Source organism: Sebastes fasciatus, chromosome 19 (assembly GCF_043250625.1).
Source record: "Sebastes fasciatus isolate fSebFas1 chromosome 19, fSebFas1.pri, whole genome shotgun sequence".
NCBI lineage: Eukaryota > Metazoa > Chordata > Actinopteri > Perciformes > Sebastidae > Sebastes > Sebastes fasciatus.
This window is the reverse complement of record NC_133813.1, coordinates 7,993,111-8,010,840: the sequence shown is the minus strand read 5'-3', so window position 1 is coordinate 8,010,840 and position 17,730 is coordinate 7,993,111. Positions and strand designations below refer to the sequence as shown.

Genomic DNA, 17,730 nt, shown 5'->3' with positions numbered 1-17,730 from the left:
TTCATGTCCCTACCTGCTGTGATGTCATCATCCGTAACGTCCATTTCCTCCTCAGGAACCTTTGCTTCTATTGGCTGAACCTCAGGAGGAGGCGGAGCTGGAGGGGAGGGCTCAGTGGTCGACCCAGCTGAGGAGAGAGAGAGAGAAACAAACATTTTAGTTATTAAATATTAGGCTGTATTGTCACATGAAATAGGCGGACCATCAGGGCGTGAGAAGCAAGCTTGTGACCGGAAGGTTGTCGGTTCAATCCTCCGGAGCGACAGGATAAATCTGGGTGGGGAAAGTGAAGAAGCCGCGTTTGCCCCTCCCTCATTACTACCACTAAGGTGCCCTTGAGCTTCCAAGTGTGAATCTGTAACTGTGTGAATGTGATCAGGGCGTTCCTGAAAAAGAGACTATTGCTCTCAGTGAACTTCCCCTGAATAAGATCAAATCTCTGTCAAGACAACACCATGTCTGCACTGTGATAAACAGCATTGTTACATTAAACTCAAAAGACCACAGTTTATCATATCAAGCCTTGTAAAATATTCCTTTAACATCCATACAGTTAGTTGGAACAGATAAGGTTGAGTCGCTTGACGGCAATAACGGGAATAAATCAATATTAAACACTGTGTGTAGGAAACACATGTTGACGAAAAGACATAAAGAGCAGACTAGCATACATGCACACAGTGTGTTCAGTGTATTTTAAGTAGCACGACCATACAAGGTATTTAAATGACTCTCCTCACCCTCAACAATGTGTGAGTGTGTGTGTGTAGTAAGCTCACCACACCAGGTTTCTGTGTTGATCCTTATTATCAGGCTAACTGTCCTGGTTAAGTAGCTAATAAAGGTTTATTGGGCCTCCTCCTTATCTAGAGAATTAATGGAAACACACACTCACACACACAACCTCTTTATTTAGTGTTTTCATTTAGCCCTTATCTCTCCATTGCCAATTAAGAGTGGTTTTTCATTAGCGGCTGGGCTAATGAATGATGCTGCGCTAATGAATGAAGCGAGTAAAGGTAACAGAGCCTACGCTGGGCTAATCTCCGGGAAAACAGCCTAATTAATGAATTACACAGACACACACACATGCAGTCCTCACAGTGTTTCCCTGTGCGGGAAAACAACGGGCAAAAAAAGTTGTAAAAAAAAAATTTCAGAAATTACATCATTTGTGTTGAACCCCCCCCCCCTCCCGACCCCCAAATAATTCACAACACACGAGGACATGAATACCAGAAAAACACTGTAATTACACACATTGTAATTACATTGATTCATTCTGGTTAACATTGTGCATCATGTTCCAATTAACCTGCTCACACACACTGCTGACAGCTCAACATAATGACCACACACACACACACACATACACATACACACACGCACACATACAAAGACAGAAGGCCAATACACAGCCTGGTTGTTGATTATCCGTCTCAAATGTTAAAGTGATAAAAATTTAATTGAACTTAATTAAAACATAATTGATGCTTCGCTGTGATTGGACACTGATGTTTCTACATAAACTGCTCTCTCTCTCTCTCTCAGTTCAATTTCAGTTTACCAGAGCTCTACTGACGTGGAACACAGCAGTGTTTGGAGCCAAAGGAGATGATCAGAATAGAAAAGAAGAACCAGTAAAGATGATAAATGATATATTCCGATTGGTTGGCAGGTGTCACTGTGTTTGTACTGTCCAAAAGGACACCCTCTATCGGGTTAGACCCTTGATTCTGAAACAGAATTACAATATACCGCATGGGAATTTATGCATACACAAAACATCATACAAATACTGTATTTTTTAGGGCTGTGAATTGATTAAAATAGTTAATCGCAAATTAATTGCACATTTTTTATCTGTTCAAAATGTACCTTAAAGCCAGATTTGTCATATATAAGAGTGGGCAAATATGCTGATTTATGCAAATGTATGTATATATTTATTATTGGAAATCAATTAACAACACAAAACAATGTCCAGAATATTTTCCAGAAAACCTCACAGGTACTGCATTTAGCATAAAAAAAATGTGCTCAAATCATAACATGGCAAACTCAATGCAATGGCGCCGTCGTTATCAGCTGTAACCGCCGTATGACCGCCGTGCAGAGCAGCGGCCGTGAGCTAGCCAGCCAGCCCGGTTATGTCAACAAAGCACAGAGAAACTCAGATTACAACACACACAGAGGGAGCCATCAGCTAGCCATTACTCCACTATATCTGTACATGGACAATACGTGTTTTATTCGATATTAATGTTCTGGATATTGTATAGAGAATCTCTAAGGTATGGTTAGAGTTAGGCATCTAAAACACTCGGTTAAGATCAGTGGTCACATTATAAATTGCAGGTCTGTGACAGGACATAAACTCAGGTTTCCTGCATTAGAGTCAGACGAGCTACACGCCCATCCACCACCCCGACCTCCACCACCCCGACGATCCACCTCGCTACATAAAGGACACACTGCCTCCTGCATTGGCACTTGGTATAAATCATGAAGTGCAGGATGGTCCGATATTCTGCACATTGCTGATGGATTACTTTGCATGGATGAAATGATGTCACTGCAATAACTTTCCAGAGCTACGGAATTGCGTCTGATAATAAACCACTGAGCAGATTTGGTTAATTCTGGTATGCATGTGTTGTTTAAGGTGGTTCATGTTTCATTCACACACACACACACACACACACACACACACACACACACACACACACACGTCGGGCCTATAACTCAACTGGCGAGGGAATGAGAAAGAGAGAGACGCAGGAGCTGAGGGAGGTGGAGGAGGGGTGGATGACAGAGGGGGAGGAGGAGGCGTTGTGCCCTGCTCCAAGGTCAAGCTTGTCATGTCAGCCATGACACATAGCTCCCAGCATGCCTTGTTAACCTCCAGGATCCCGTCCTCCTCTCTTCTGTCTGTTGCTCTCTCTCTCTCCTCGGTTCCTGTTCTTTAAATCAAAGTGTACTCTCCTCTTTCTAAGCTTCAATTTCTTTTTCATTTTGAATCTTTTGTTTCATTTCTTCTTTTCTTTTTTTAAGAGCTATAGATAAAATGATCAATGATTATGTTTTTTCTGGTAAGATGAGGCAGGTCGGTTTCCTTTTTAGCAGTTGTGTTATTAGTCACTCTTGAATTATTTTTGAAAAACCCATATTTGAGATATGTATTTTTCTATCTATTTAAAAACAGCAGGAAGATGTCAAACCTTGTCAGTGTCTGCTATTTCTATCATGCTTCTTTATGTTCATTACTTATTTATTTTTTTGTATTTTAGTGTTTTATATATCTAACAAACAATAATATATATTATAAATAGGGCTGTCAATCCATTAAAATATTTGATCAAGATTAAGCGCATGATTGTCCATAGTTAATTGCACATTTCTTATCTGTTCAAAATGTACCTTAAAGGGAGATTTAATTTCACATATCTTGAGGTCAGAGGTCAAGGGTTCCCTTTGAAAATGGCCATGACAGTTTTTCCTCACCAAAAAAGTAGCGTAAGTTTGGAGCGTTATTTAGCCTCCTTCTTGACAAGTTAGTATGACACGTTTGGTACTAATTGATTCCTTAGGTTTTCTAGTTCGATATGATGCCAGTATCTTCACTCTAGCTTTAAAAATCTAACGAATGAAAATTCCCAGTTTTGTTAATGCGTCGGAGAAACTAGTGGCGTTAAAACGAATATGCGTTAACGTGTAATTATGGCGTTAACTTTGACAGCCCTATATATATAAATAAACTACATAGAAGATATATATGGAAGAATATAAGGCCAGTCAATGTCAACTCCATCCACCCAGCAATGAAGGGAAAAAAGGGGAAAGGAAGGGGGGATGGGGAAGGAAAGATGGAAAGGAGGGAGGGTAAAAGTCGGGATAGAAAACCAGTAAAAGAAACAAACAAAACAAAGTCGAGAATGAAAAGTAAGAATAGTGAAGAGGAGGGAGAGAACAAGGGGAAGGAGCAGGATAAGGAGCAGACGGAAAGGAAGAAGGAAATGAAGTGGAAGAGGGAGGAGAGGTGATGAAGAGACAGATGCAAAAAAGAAAAAGGCTAGGAGGAGGAGATGAGAGGATGACAAAGAAAAGCAAAGGAGATGAGAAGAGGAGGAGGCGGATCTTTAACAACAGCAGGTTCATGAGTTGGGCGATCGGGGCCAGATATTAAACTAAAGGCAGAGGAGAGAGAGGAAATGGTGACTGCTGTTCAGTGATCAAAGACACAGCTTCACACACACAGTTTGACCCTAACAACTGGGTGTGTTCATGCGTGTGTGTGTGTGTGAGGAGGAACAATGCTGGGGACTTTGGTTAATCAAGTGTGTGTGTGTGTGTGTGTGTGTGTGTGTGTGTGTGTGTGTGTGTGTGTGTGTGTGTGAATATGAGAGTGTAAAGTGTGTGTAGAGCCCCTCTTTATCAATCCAGCCCCCCGCCCCCATCCCCAGGTTGAGTCTTTCTCCCTGCCCAGCCTTGGAGGCTGTACTCTGGGCTGCCACTGCCCCCTTTCTACTCCCTGCAGCTCTGGAAGTCTTTCACCCCAAAGATTAAAGTCCCCATGAAATGAGAAATACTTTTTCCCCAGTTTCAATCATGTGTCCCTGTGTTAATTGTTCATTTACCTCCAGTATCACAGTATTATAAATCTCTGTCTTTTCTCTTCCTGTAAACAAATATTTAATGACTCATCCTGCACTCGGGGAGGGGGGGGGGGTGGCGTTTACAAAAATTCATCCAATCAAATGAGACTCTGGGCGACTGGCTAGCTAATCGTTTGTGGATCGAATCAATAAACTGTACGTTCTTTGTAGCTAACAGGGCAATATGGAGAGAGACAGGAAGAGGTGTGTTTTTGGATATCAGTGGGCAAAAATGCTGTTTTCATTTCCAAAACAATGTGGCCGAGGTCTGATTCATTCAAGGCAAACTTTCCGGATTTTCAACCGACTCTGTGTCCCTGCAGCGCGGCAGTACATGCAGCGAACGTCCATCGGATTTGTGGACGTCTCTTTCCCAATGTAAGTCTATGGGAAAAAAAGTATTTTTGGGCCAAATGGCATCACGTGATGGACACGGAAGGTATAGCACCGCCGTTTGGCCACTGCGAAGATTTGCTTCAACGCCCGGCGCTCTTCCTGGGGGGCTTGTTAGAGACGCTCTAACTTCAGAGGAGAGCGGTTTCCCCCTGCTTTCAAACTTTATGCTAAGCTACGCTAACCATGTCCCTATTTAACACAAAGACATGAGAGTGATATTGATGTTCTCATCTCACTGTCAGAAAGACTAAACTGCTCCTTTAAGGTGAAAAGCAGCTAATTAAACACTGCAGTGATGATAAAGACAGGGGTGGACAGTTTATGTCTCTCCCTCTGAGTGCAGGTTAACAACTCCTGGTCGCCTGTTTCCTTTGTGTTAAAGCCCTTTAAACGCGTCCTGGAGAGCTGAAAGGTCATGGCCACTGCTTTGGATGGGTGTGTGTGTGTGTGTGTGTGTGTGTGTGTGTTGTCTGGTCAGCCCCATGCAGCGTCAGTGGGGCTCAGTGACATTTCCTCTCACTAAAAGCTAATGGATAAATACGGGTGTCTTCCTTCAAACACCGACCACTCTGCTGCTGGAGAGGATGAGCTGAGAGACAGACGGACCTAAGAGGACTATAGAGAGCCTATTTGATAACAGTGTCAACAGTGTGAAATAGGTCCAATCGCTCCACTTATGTTCCATCCCATGAGAAGGACAACAGAGTGAGCGTGTGAGAGGTGTCCAGTATACAGTATGACGATGATGTTTTGTGTATTTTACACTGAAAACTAAAAGCTACAACTGATTTTAATATGTTAAAATGTTTTTTAGAAGTAGATTTTGGTGGATTGTTTAGACGGAATAACAGAAGGTTTACGAGCAGGCCGCCATGTGTTTCCTGTTTGAAAATATTTGTCACCCTCCTCTTTATACATGCTTCATAGTGCTAGTGCTGGTTAGCTTCAAGACAAAAGTAGACCTGCAGTTATTATGTGATGGTACGAGAACGTTGGGGCCAAAACACGGGGTCAGAGACAAGAAAGGGTTAACACACCCTGTTTTACAGGAAGGAAAAAAGGTTGGATTTTGAGTTCAAAATGTGTGGAAATTACATATTTGGTGTTTAACAATAGAGCAGCTTCAGATTCAAAGGACTTCTCTAGAGGATTCAACACATTCCCCGACTTTCCCATGATATTCCAGGACCAGCATGGAGTCATCTTACTTTCTGTTCCAGTCTTGCTGTGCAGCACACAGATCAAATTCAATGACCCTTTAACCTCGCTCTATCTCACTGTCTCTGTCCCCCACCACCCCCCTCCCGCCAACCCCCTCCATCCTTCCCCCGTCCCCTGAGGTCACCGGCCCATCGCTCCCCCACCTCCCCCGCCTGCGGTACTGCTGTGGTAACACAACACTGACCGGTGCCCGTTTCCATGGCAACTGTTCCCCTGAGAAACCCCCAGCATCCTCAGCAACCACAAGGCAACTCCCGAACACACACAGACACACACACAGCATTTTAGTAGGCTGTTTCTAGTAAAAGAAGGTGGAGATTCACCTTTCTTCCCATCAGCAGGTGTAACTATAGACAGAGAGAGAGAGACCAGGGAATATACAGCAGACAGACAGAGAGGAGAGAGACAGTGAAGGAAAGAGAGAGAGAGAGAGAGAGAGAGAGAGAGAGAGAGAGAGAGAGAGATAGAGATAGAGATAGAGATAGAGAGATAGAGAGATAGATAGATATTTCAGATTTGTTTAAGTAGGTCTTTTGTTGCACTAATTGACCAATCACAGCTTTGTAGGTGGGATTAAGAATGGCCATATCATCTCCCTTCCTTCATCATAGCTAACTAGCTATCTTGCTACATCCATGGAAAACAGTGGCCACAAACACGGCCACAAAAATAGAGACAATTGGTGATGCGATGGATGCAGATGTATTTACGGAAATAACAACTCTTAAATCGTCATATATCTTTAATCGACGTGAAAAACGTTAAGCTAACTGATCCTAGAAACCACTACCACAACTGAAAGTAACATTGGCTGGATGGATACGTCAGGCACGACTGATTAGGGCAAACCAAAATTACCCCCGCTCCCAACAGAAATCAGCGAACAGTGTGAGGTACTTACGGGAGCTGACAGTGTCCACATACTGAGGCAGGTAGGGAGCCCACAGGTCGATGGTGTCCTTACGACCCGATTGGCCAATCCTCCTCAACTCAGCCAATAGGAGAGCTTGTGCTGCTTCTCGCACCTAAAACCGCACAGAGGGTAAAGTTATGATTATGGCTATTCTGATAAGTATATATTTTTTTCCAGACATGCCCACTTTATGATAATCACATGCAGTTTGGGGCAAGTCATAGTCAAGTCAGCACACTGACACACTGACAGCTGTTGTTGCCTGTTGGGCTGCAGTTTGCCATGTTATGATTTGAGCACATCTTTTATGCTAAATGCAGTTTAGGTTTAGGTTTCTGGACAATATTTGTCATTGTTTGGTGTTGTCAATTGATATCCAATAATAAATATAGACATACATTTGCATAAAGCAAGCATATTTGCCCACTCCCATGTTGATAAGAGTACTAAATACTTGACGAATCTCCCGTTAAGCTACACTTTGAACAGATAAAAATATAATATAATAATAATGATTAACTATGAACAAACATGCGATTAATCGCGACTGAATATTTTAATCGATTGACAGCCTAAAAATAGCGTTTTATTACTATGATTTACTGCTTTGTCCTCACTAACGCCACTCCCTCACTTCATTCACTCTATAGGAGTGGCCAACTTTGAATACCATCTGTCATTAAAATCATCATCATGTTACTACAAAAAAAGTAATCCGGGTGACATTGTGTTTCAAAATGTGTTTGCTGTTGATAATTCAATTCAGAGGATATAAACATACTTTTTAGCTTGGACCTGTGCATACAATGTGTGTGTGTGCGTTACCTCCAGACAGCGGTCCTGCCATCTCCTCGCCAACATCTCCAGCAGAGGAGGTCTGAACTTGTCCAAGCCGAGGAGGTCAGGGAGCATCACACAGTGCATGGCTGCCAGCTGGCTCCAACCTGCACAAACACACATACACACAGTCAGAGAAGACTACATGGAGGACAAGTGGGTAACTCTACATTCCAAAACCTCTCATGTGCTCATACACACATCTCACTCTCGTCACATAAAAACACTTTTTTTCTTTTCATATTATACCAGGCAATATGAAAGTGTTGGGACAGAACAAATAACACGCTGATAATTTAGCTTTTTAGTAATTGTTTTCTGATTTTGTGTACAAGTGGAAATTTTGTTCCGATGGTGGCAGGAAAGAGTTAAGGGTCAAGGATTGGTCCTCTGGGGACCAGGAATATCCACAGGCAGATTTTATTGGAAATCTGGTCAGTAGGTATGAAGATATCTTGCTAATGGACCAAAGTGTTGATAAACCCTTTGATATCACAACCATTGTGGAAAGTGAAAGAAAAATTTGTTATATTTTTATGCCCCTTCAGCCTGAAAAAACTATGTTTCCATATGACAGCAGTGAGTTTCTCACATCGTTACACACACACACACACACACACACACACACAAACACACAGACTTCTTATTTATAAAATCCTCATATAAAATAAAAACACACTAACAACAGTTAAACACAGGATGGGAATATTACCGGCTAATATTTGCAGTCTTGGTTAGAGCAAAGTGATTATTTCTGCTAACCAGAGCTGGAGTATGTTTGATGGCATTCAACAGGTAAACAGATAACAGTATACAGCACTGTCAGGTGGATCGACAAAAGCCTCATAACGATACCTTGGCATGATGAACTTAAGTGTGTTTTATTTCATTCCGCAACACTGCACTGTGTGGAGGAATTTACTTGAAAACAGAGGAAAACATTAGAAAACGTTTGTAGGGTTTATAAGTGTTATACATAACACTTTTTCTCAGTTGCATTTACCTGAGTGACTGATGGAAAACTAACATTCAAAATGTCTTGGTATCGCTTTAATAGGGCTCAAATCCAGCTGTATATGGCATATTGTATTGAATATTTATATTTTACACCAAACACCAGAGAAATGTAAACCAGGTTTTACATGTCTGTGACAAAGAAAATGGACTTAAATGTTTGCTCGCCGATACTCGACATCAACCAAGCACCTTATTCACATATATTGGTTTAATATATGTTTTCCAGGGAAGATGCATGTATGTGAAATGCACTTAAACGGACAGTGAATGGCTTTTAACCAGGTAAGAAATTCCATACAAATTTCTTATCCAAGGTCACCAACTTACCTCCGCCATTGAAATATACAGGGAAAACTCAAACCATTACAAACTCAAACCATTAGGCGTATTACAAACATATCACATTCAGGAATATTCTATGTAGAGGTTGACAGATTGATTGTGATGAATCACACAAAAATGACAAATATTATCTCAGTATCGGGAATCCGAAAATAATCGGTTAACCTCTAGTTGCAACATTTGCATCACTGTCTTGCAGCAACCTCAAATGTAAAAAAAAGAAAATGTAATTTAATTTCAAGCGACAGCTGTGAGAGTGTTGAGATAAATTTGATGTTACACACAGACAACATTTCTTCATCTGCTTTCCTCACCATACCTTAATCTTGGGTGTGTGACTTCACTGGGCTCTACGGTTAGTGTAAGATGTTTTACTGTATGCCAATTTCATGACTAATTTGTTTTACAAATTGTGCTTTTAGTTACCAAAAATTGTGGTTGACAATGGCCAATGTAGTAGATGCCTTTAAGCACAGTTAAAAAAACAAATATTACTGCTAACTTCTTTTACAACGGTTGCTGCAGAGCTCTATTCCTGCTGGTGCTACTAACTACTACTACTACTACTACTACTACTACTACTAAAGCCTCGGACATACCTTCCCCGGTTTTATTCATACTACAATTGAGGGTCCGTATCAGTCTGACAATCCACGCATGCAATCCCTCCATTCCAGTTTGTAGCATTAATGCGTTGTATCTGTGGCTGTTGAAGGACTGTAATAAACCCTTACAATAATTTAAATCGGCCTGAATGTAATGATTGGATGAGCTCCCTGCCTACCTGCCTGCCTGTGCGCAATCTGCCCGTGCACTCATTGCGCGTCACCAAAGTCTGATAATCGTGGGGGAGTGGCTTCGGAGGGAGGCCTGAACAGACGGACTGTCAGTGTTGCCGACTTGGCGACTTTCTCGCTAGATTTAGGGACTTTTGGAGCTAGTTAGCCACTAGCGCTAGCTACTTTCATTGGAAAAGAGTTGGCAACACTGGGCTCGGTTTTTTGGTTGGATCATTTTTAAATATCTAGTGTACTCTTGCTTGCAAGATCACCAAACCTGCCTTGGAAAACAAATTATATAAATGAGGGTAAAAACAACCATCCATTTGTTATCTTCTTCTTCTTCTTCTTGACAAACCAACTAGAGGTGCATAAGCCACTTACTGGACTGGAGTGTGGAATGAAACTGGAGCATGCAGAATCGGCGCGTTTGCGCAGCCATACATTATGGGATGCAGATCCACTTGGGGTCCGCGCGAACTCTCACGGACATGGGCGGTTGACGATATTTATGTCACAAGGACCAAAGGAGACCCTTGCGAACGCGGAAAGTATGAATTGGCTTTTATACTTTTGCTGCTCCTAACAACAACAACTATCCTTGCCGATGCTACTAACTACTACTGCTCACAACAAGTATTACAGCTGCTGCTGCTGCTACTGCTGCTAACTACTCCTGATAGTGTATACTATTAATAATAATAATGTTTCTGCAGGGCAGTGTTTTGGGGAAAAACATGGTATAAAAAACTTGACAGATTTGCTAAAGTTGCTGTTTACCTCTACAGAAAATTAGAGGTTAGTTCTAAATATTCCTACTGGGAAGGAATAAGCCTTTGTGTGCATGCTTGCTGTTTTCTGGTACAAAACTAAATAAAAACTGTAGTCTCTGAAAATTGGAAACTTAAGGTTATCAGCTTTGAGAGGCACTTGATTTCCATATAGAAACTACAAAGGTAGAACAGTTTAGATCATTTGGGAGCACATTCATTGTTTAGGTGGATGGGGCAACAGGCCTTCAAGGAAAAAGCCAACATCCTGTTAAAAAAACAAAAAAAATGTTTATGATAGCTATTTAAAAAGAAAAAACAGCATTAGGCTCCAAGAAGGACACCAGAAAGTCTCCTATAAAGTTAAGATGAACTCTTTAGTTCATTTAATACAAATTACAATAATTAATTCAAGAAATAAGTTATCATCCAGTCTTCTGTTTTTAACTTCAAAACGGAACTTTTACAATGTATGCCTCTTCAAAATGTACTACAGTGTCAGATGGATGTGCTGCAACTGAAAACAGAGGGACGGCTAAATGTCAAACCAGGGAAAATCTTCATTATTTTTTTTTGTTGATCCGTTTAAATTGTTTTTGTTTGCTTGTTTTTTCCCCAGTGACACAGTGGAAATAGCAAGCATGCAAACAGTGAGCTTAGAAACACTGAAATGTCAGGACACACATGGACATTCAGACAGACAGGTAGACTTAGAGACAGAAAACAGGACAGGATTGCACAATACTGCTAACAAATGAAAAAATACAACAGACCAGGGCATAAGGACTGTGGTCAATTCACTCTCAAATGCATCAGTTCATCCAAACATTAGTAAAGTAAAGCTGTTTGCTGATGACACAGCTCTTTGTCTCACCAAATTTTGCTGCACTAGGAAACTGGTCCTGGGTGTTTGTAATGATTATTGTCAGAAATGATTGAATTTGTAGCAGATTGGCTAAAAATATGCAATTTGAACCCTTTTCACAACATTGCAAGGCCAAGGAAAATATTGTAATAAGATCTTGAGGCCAATTGGTCGAGATTGAGGTTTGATTAATTTCCCATGACCAAGTCGGATAGACACTTGACCATTTCCTGTGCCAAGTGTTTTGCAGCATTCACATCTGGAGACCCAAAACTATCAATTTCTTCAACTGACTGGATTGAAAGTGGACTGAACTCAACTACGATGGACAGACAGATAAACAGACAGCGCTGTAGACCAAAACAAGGAAAAGGACACTGCAAGGAACTGGAGCGAGATACCGGAGATTGGAACATTGGCTGAAGGAAAAAGCAAGACTGATGCAAAGAGGTGACTAGACATGGCGAGAAGAAGAGTAACAGGAAAAAAGGGTGGAGATGAATAACTGATGGAGTGAAGAGAGGGGAGGTGAAGAATTGTGAAAAAAACAAAAATAGGAATGCAGAGCGAAAAATTAAAAATACAAATGGGAAGGAGAGAAGGAAGGGATGTAGGAAAGAAGATCTAGGAAGCAGAAGATCTCCAAAAACAAAGCTAAGTAACTGAGAAAAAGAGTATGACTGCGAGACTGTCCCTAAGCGGTACCCGTCAGTTCAGTCTGTACCTTCGTTGACTGAGGGGATGTTATAAGCATGGCCGGGGCTCTGGGAGCCAGGGGCCCTCTGAAGAAGGCCCCCAGGGGCCCCTAGAGCCCCAGCAGTGGTAGTAACAGTGCTGGTGTTGGCTGTGGCAGCTACAGCAGCTTGCAAAGGAAGAGAAGGAGAGAAATAGTCGAGAAGGAAAGATCAGGTTAGGAAGATATAAACACATAAACTAGCAAAATGGAGAGATGGGATACTCAGTCCGGCAGCAAGGAAGAAGAAAATGTATTTACAACACACAAGAACAGAAAACATAAGGAAGTCATTACAAGAAAGGAAGTAAGAAGTTAAGAAATAATGCATATTAAATTAGCTTTACGCTAATGCAAATTAAATCAACTATGGCAAAGCAAGCCATGGATCCAAAAGAAGAACATTGCTATTGGACGGTTCTGCAAAACCCCCGATTGCGTTCGTTTACATTTTTTCAATGACAATCACCAAAGTCTTTAAAATACCTTCAATACCTGCACATGTCAACTAAAAGTATGGTTAAGGTTAGGGGAGAATGTTGGTTATGGTAAATAAACCATGATTTAGATGTGGTTAAGATCAGGTAAAGATTGCGGTTATAGTTTGCGACAAAAAACAGACAATAATTGCAGGTCTGTGGCAGGCCGCGAGCTGCAGTCTCCTATACTTTATAAGAAAGTCAGACATGGTACAAAAACATCCACCACCCTGACAAATGTTTTACACCCCTCTGTATAAATTACACACAACTGAATTACAACTGGACATATTTCTTGATTTGCTGAATCATCCAATGAACATAAATCCCACGGACAAGTTGCAGAAAGTCCAAATCAAAGGATTACAACAAATCGATTTACGCTGATCCATTTCTTCCGCTAATGTTAGCCATGTTAGATTTCCCCCAAACCTACAATGCAAACTAATATTATCAGTAAGTATTAGTACTCATTAGCAGTCGATTATTAGAGATCAAACCAGCTACGAGTAATTGTTTAAGTAGGGGTTGATAATGAGCCCAATATTTTTGACTTTACCTATAGTTAACTTTCTTGGCCAGCAGATGCAGCTGACATTATAACGGTAAATAAAAGCTGATAACATTAGCAAGATTCCCACAAAGAAACAAATCTTGGCACAGTTCTAACATATTCTACTGTAACCCCATCCGTTCAAAAACATACTGTATTCTCATGTAGTAAAAGATTGATTTGGACTTTCTCCTGCTCTGTCGGTACGTCATCTACAAACTGGCTCGGTCCTCATCTAATGTAGGTAAACGTCCTCTGGACAGTGTTCCCACTTAGCTACAGGTAAATCAAATATGGCTACTGCGTAATTAAAGTCAAACACCAAAAAAGGAAGTATCTAAAGGAGGAATACTGAATATTTTCTAAAAAAAATTATTCACACAAGTAGTAACAAGCAAGTAAAAGGGAAACTTACAAACAAAACATCCACAAAACAAATAAAGTTAATAATCTAAAAATTACAAAACAAAAGGGGAAAAGAAGCATATAGCAATAAAATAAAGCAGAGGGGAAGACTTCCTATAGCAGATAAAAGTGACAAGATATAAAAAGAGAGGTTCATAAAAGGCATTTAAATGTAAAAATAAAGCACCAGTGAAACAAAGATGACACTTAATTTTCCAGCAAGTACTTGGTGAAGAGATTAGAAAAAGAGTTGTTAAATTAGATCGTTACACCCAGACAAACTAAAGCACACACAAATCCTTGACCGGGACATTCAGGTTTCAGACTGTGGCACTAGCATTATATTAACCCATATTCATTAGGAACACGAACCCTATTTCCAAAAAGGATGTCTAACAATATACCTGTAGGTAAAAATATTATGTGCTGGTTCAAATAGTAATAAGAATATAGATTTCATGTTTCTTTATGTTAGGGCAGAGATACTCAACTTACTTTGCCCTGGAGCCACTTTTGCAAAATGACAGGAGGTCAGGTGACAGTTAATAAACAAACATTAATAATATTTATGAAATAAAATTAATAAACATTAAAAGTCCAATAGCTCATCTTTCTTTGAAATTATTTATTTTCAAATGAACTGACTTATTAACTAAATTAACTTTTGCAAATAAATTGTAAATGCTTTGGTTATTTTTTTAAAGAGTTTGTACAACATTAAACATAGCTGCATTATTTTATTATTTTTTTTGATAAACAAACTATTTGTCTATTTTGGCCAATTATTTACATTAAAATAAAATTTCAAAATAAAACATTGTGAATCAATTAATTTTCACTGTGAATTAAAAAATGGTCGACGGGCCGTAAGTTGAGCATCACTGTGCTGGGGCCAGAAAACCTGAAACCTGAAACCTTTATACTGTGGAGATAAAATGATTATGAACACTTTAATTTTCAAGGGTATTTGCCACTGAAAGAAAGAAAGTCCAGCTTTTCTCCAAAACGTTGAGAAATGTCTTGAACATATATAAGATTCAATAACTAACTTTTCAATGCAGTCAAACAATACATACCCTTATTGTTCACATAAAATCAGCTAACAGTCACATATTTTTAAACAGCCCAACTACCACAGAAAAAACATGTAGCACATACAGTAGGACACGACAGAGAAAACAGTTATAGCAACATTACACATCAGTTGGTGGTGAAGAAGAAAAGAGAAATAGTTAAAGTGCACAAATACAAAAGAGAGATTGACTGAAAGTACAGTGAAAGAAATATTGAAGTGTGTTTGTAGAACGGGTTTCTTTCTAGAGAACAGGCAGCAGGCTGAAGCCATGCAGTGAACGACGGTGTGAAGAGAGAAACAGAGGGGGGTGAAAAGGAAAATCAGAAAGATAAAATAAAAGTTCAAATGAAAATCTGCTGTATGAGGAGGTCGGATATAATTTTGTCACCTTATGTTTTCTACTTTAGGGTAATGGTTGAGCCTTGCAGGACGGTGCCCTCTAGAAAAGGCTTGGATGTTGGTGTAGACATCATAAAATAATCACGTATGCAGATGATACTTTAATACTTATTTCTACCTTGAAAATTCAGTGCCTGACATGTTGTAAAACTCAGGAATTATAACATGTTACTGAGGGTAGAGTATATAAAAAAGTCATTACAAGATTATTTTTTTAGCTCTGCTTTAACTATTGCGATTAAATATTGAACCATGACTTAGTATACTGGAAAATGTCCATGTATGTAGAGTACACTCATTCTTTCACATCTAATGTTTTATCCTCCATAAACATTTCCTGGCTAAACTTTTATAGATTTTGCCTGGGCCTGGGTCCAAGCATGCTGTTGTTGAGTCCAGTCAAAGTCAAAGCTTTTAACCCTGGAAAAAAAACATCAGTGCACCAGAAACAAATATGTACAATTTGTTAAAATTGTAAAGAAATGTATCATCTCTTTATTATTTAAGCATGTGGAGAGATCATGCGTTTCTGTCAGTCTGTCCACGGCTAATCTCGCAAAATACTGTAACCATCATCCTAATATGTTTTCCTGCTCAATTATGAATGCATGCTCAAGGACCTCTCGTGGGTACGGTGATTCAACATTTTTGAAAACCCTATTTTATTGACCGTCTTATACCGTCATTGACTGCTGACTCCTCACTCCGGCCAGTAGGAGTCTCAAGTGATCAACAACTGTTTCATTAGCAAAAGGCATTTCCACATTTTGGCCTTTGTCGTGGCTCAAAAACTGACATCCATAGAAAAGCTAATTTTGAACCGGAACATGTGCAGATTAATTCCATACCGATATGTTATGATCCACTAAAGTTAGGCATGGTACGAAGTGAATAAATCCGCGTTTTTGTTATCTTTGCCCTTCATCTTGACTGTAAAGGATCCGGGAGAGACACAGATTTGTACTCCAGTGCACTTTTCTAGTTAATAATTACTAACTTCTCAAGTGAATTCTCACTTCTCACTAATCCTTTTGAAAGAGTGAATGTTGAGTGGATCTTCAGGTTTACAGCTCTTTTTACCAGCTTGAATGTTGAAGGAGGCCAAACTGGCTTTATCAAAAGGATGAAAGTAATATCATAAATGTTAAAGCTTTAAAACTGAGCCCACTACAACCTCTGAAATATTGATTGCGTTAAAGAAATTAATGGCGTTAAAACAAACTTGCGTTAATTTTGACAGTCCTAGTTATTATCAATGATAGAAATGATGGACAAAACTACGGAAATAAGACCCATATTGCAATAAACCCAAATTATCCTTTGTTCCCTGAGAAACCGTTCTTCCTGGTGGAAATTGCTGGCAGTGTGTGGACAAACGTCCGAAATGGAGAAAAATAAAGATGTTTTTTTTAAAAAACTTATCTGAATTAGTGTGGACATGATCGGAAAATAGTAGCCGTACGATGTTTTTTCGGTATGTTAAATTATGTGGAGACACCCTGCTCTCTCTCGGTTAATCTCACTGTAAACGCTGCAGTATATTAGAGGGGCCTCTTCATTTATTTCCATGTGAAAGGAGACGGTGAGCAGGGTTAACAGCGCTCTCCTTCACAAAGCCTCTGACACACACACACACACATGCACACGCCAGGTTGGAGTAGTTGGCTGAGCAGAGGTCACGGCAGAGCGTTCCCCCTGAATGGTGGTGAATAGGCGTGTGGCGTGAATAAGTCCACACGCTTGTCACGCTTGGCCCCCATTAAGGCGTGACAATAGCACTAAAACCCCGCCTTCCCCCAACACCCGAGGGTGCCACCCATGGCATATGTATGCATATGTGTGTGTGTGTGTGTGTGTGCGGTGTCTATACTCACATAGATTTTCGGTGTGTGTGTATTTGTAGGTATTGAGCTTGATGTAGTGTGGTAGGTAGCTGTGTGTGTGTGGTAGGCAGATGGTGACGGCTAGTTAAAACATCCCCGACAGTGAACCAGAGCAGGTTTCTCTCTACAAAGAAAGACCTTTTTTTTCACCTTTACTAAGTGAAATTCTCCTTTTTCTCTTGTATTGTAACAATTAAAATCCACCGTACTTAGAGAGGTACCATGTGGAGACTGAAATAAAATATTTTGCCTTGATTCTAAAACTGTCAGACCGTGCTGATGATTAGATAAATTCTCTTTTCTGGGATTCATACTGGTCATAAGCATACCTTAATATTTCCAACAAGTTCTCCACACCAAAAGGACAAAATAGCCTCTGTCAGGTAAGTTATTTTAGATATTTGAACA

The 17,730-nt window shown here is 40.1% G+C and overlaps 1 protein-coding gene across 2 annotated transcripts in view; it reads right to left on the bottom strand.

Annotated features, from left to right (window-relative positions):
* Positions 1-17,730, bottom strand: part of wdr7 (WD repeat domain 7) — a 101,778-nt gene that overhangs the window by 53,047 nt on the left and 31,001 nt on the right. For both annotated transcript variants that reach the window (XM_074618786.1, XM_074618787.1), the window contains exons 20-22: positions 8,011-8,129; positions 7,174-7,297; positions 14-127 (exon numbers count right to left, since the gene is read on the bottom strand). In XM_074618786.1, coding sequence (XP_074474887.1) covers positions 14-127; positions 7,174-7,297; positions 8,011-8,129 — 357 coding nt within the window. The remainder of the gene's footprint in view (positions 1-13; positions 128-7,173; positions 7,298-8,010; positions 8,130-17,730) is intronic.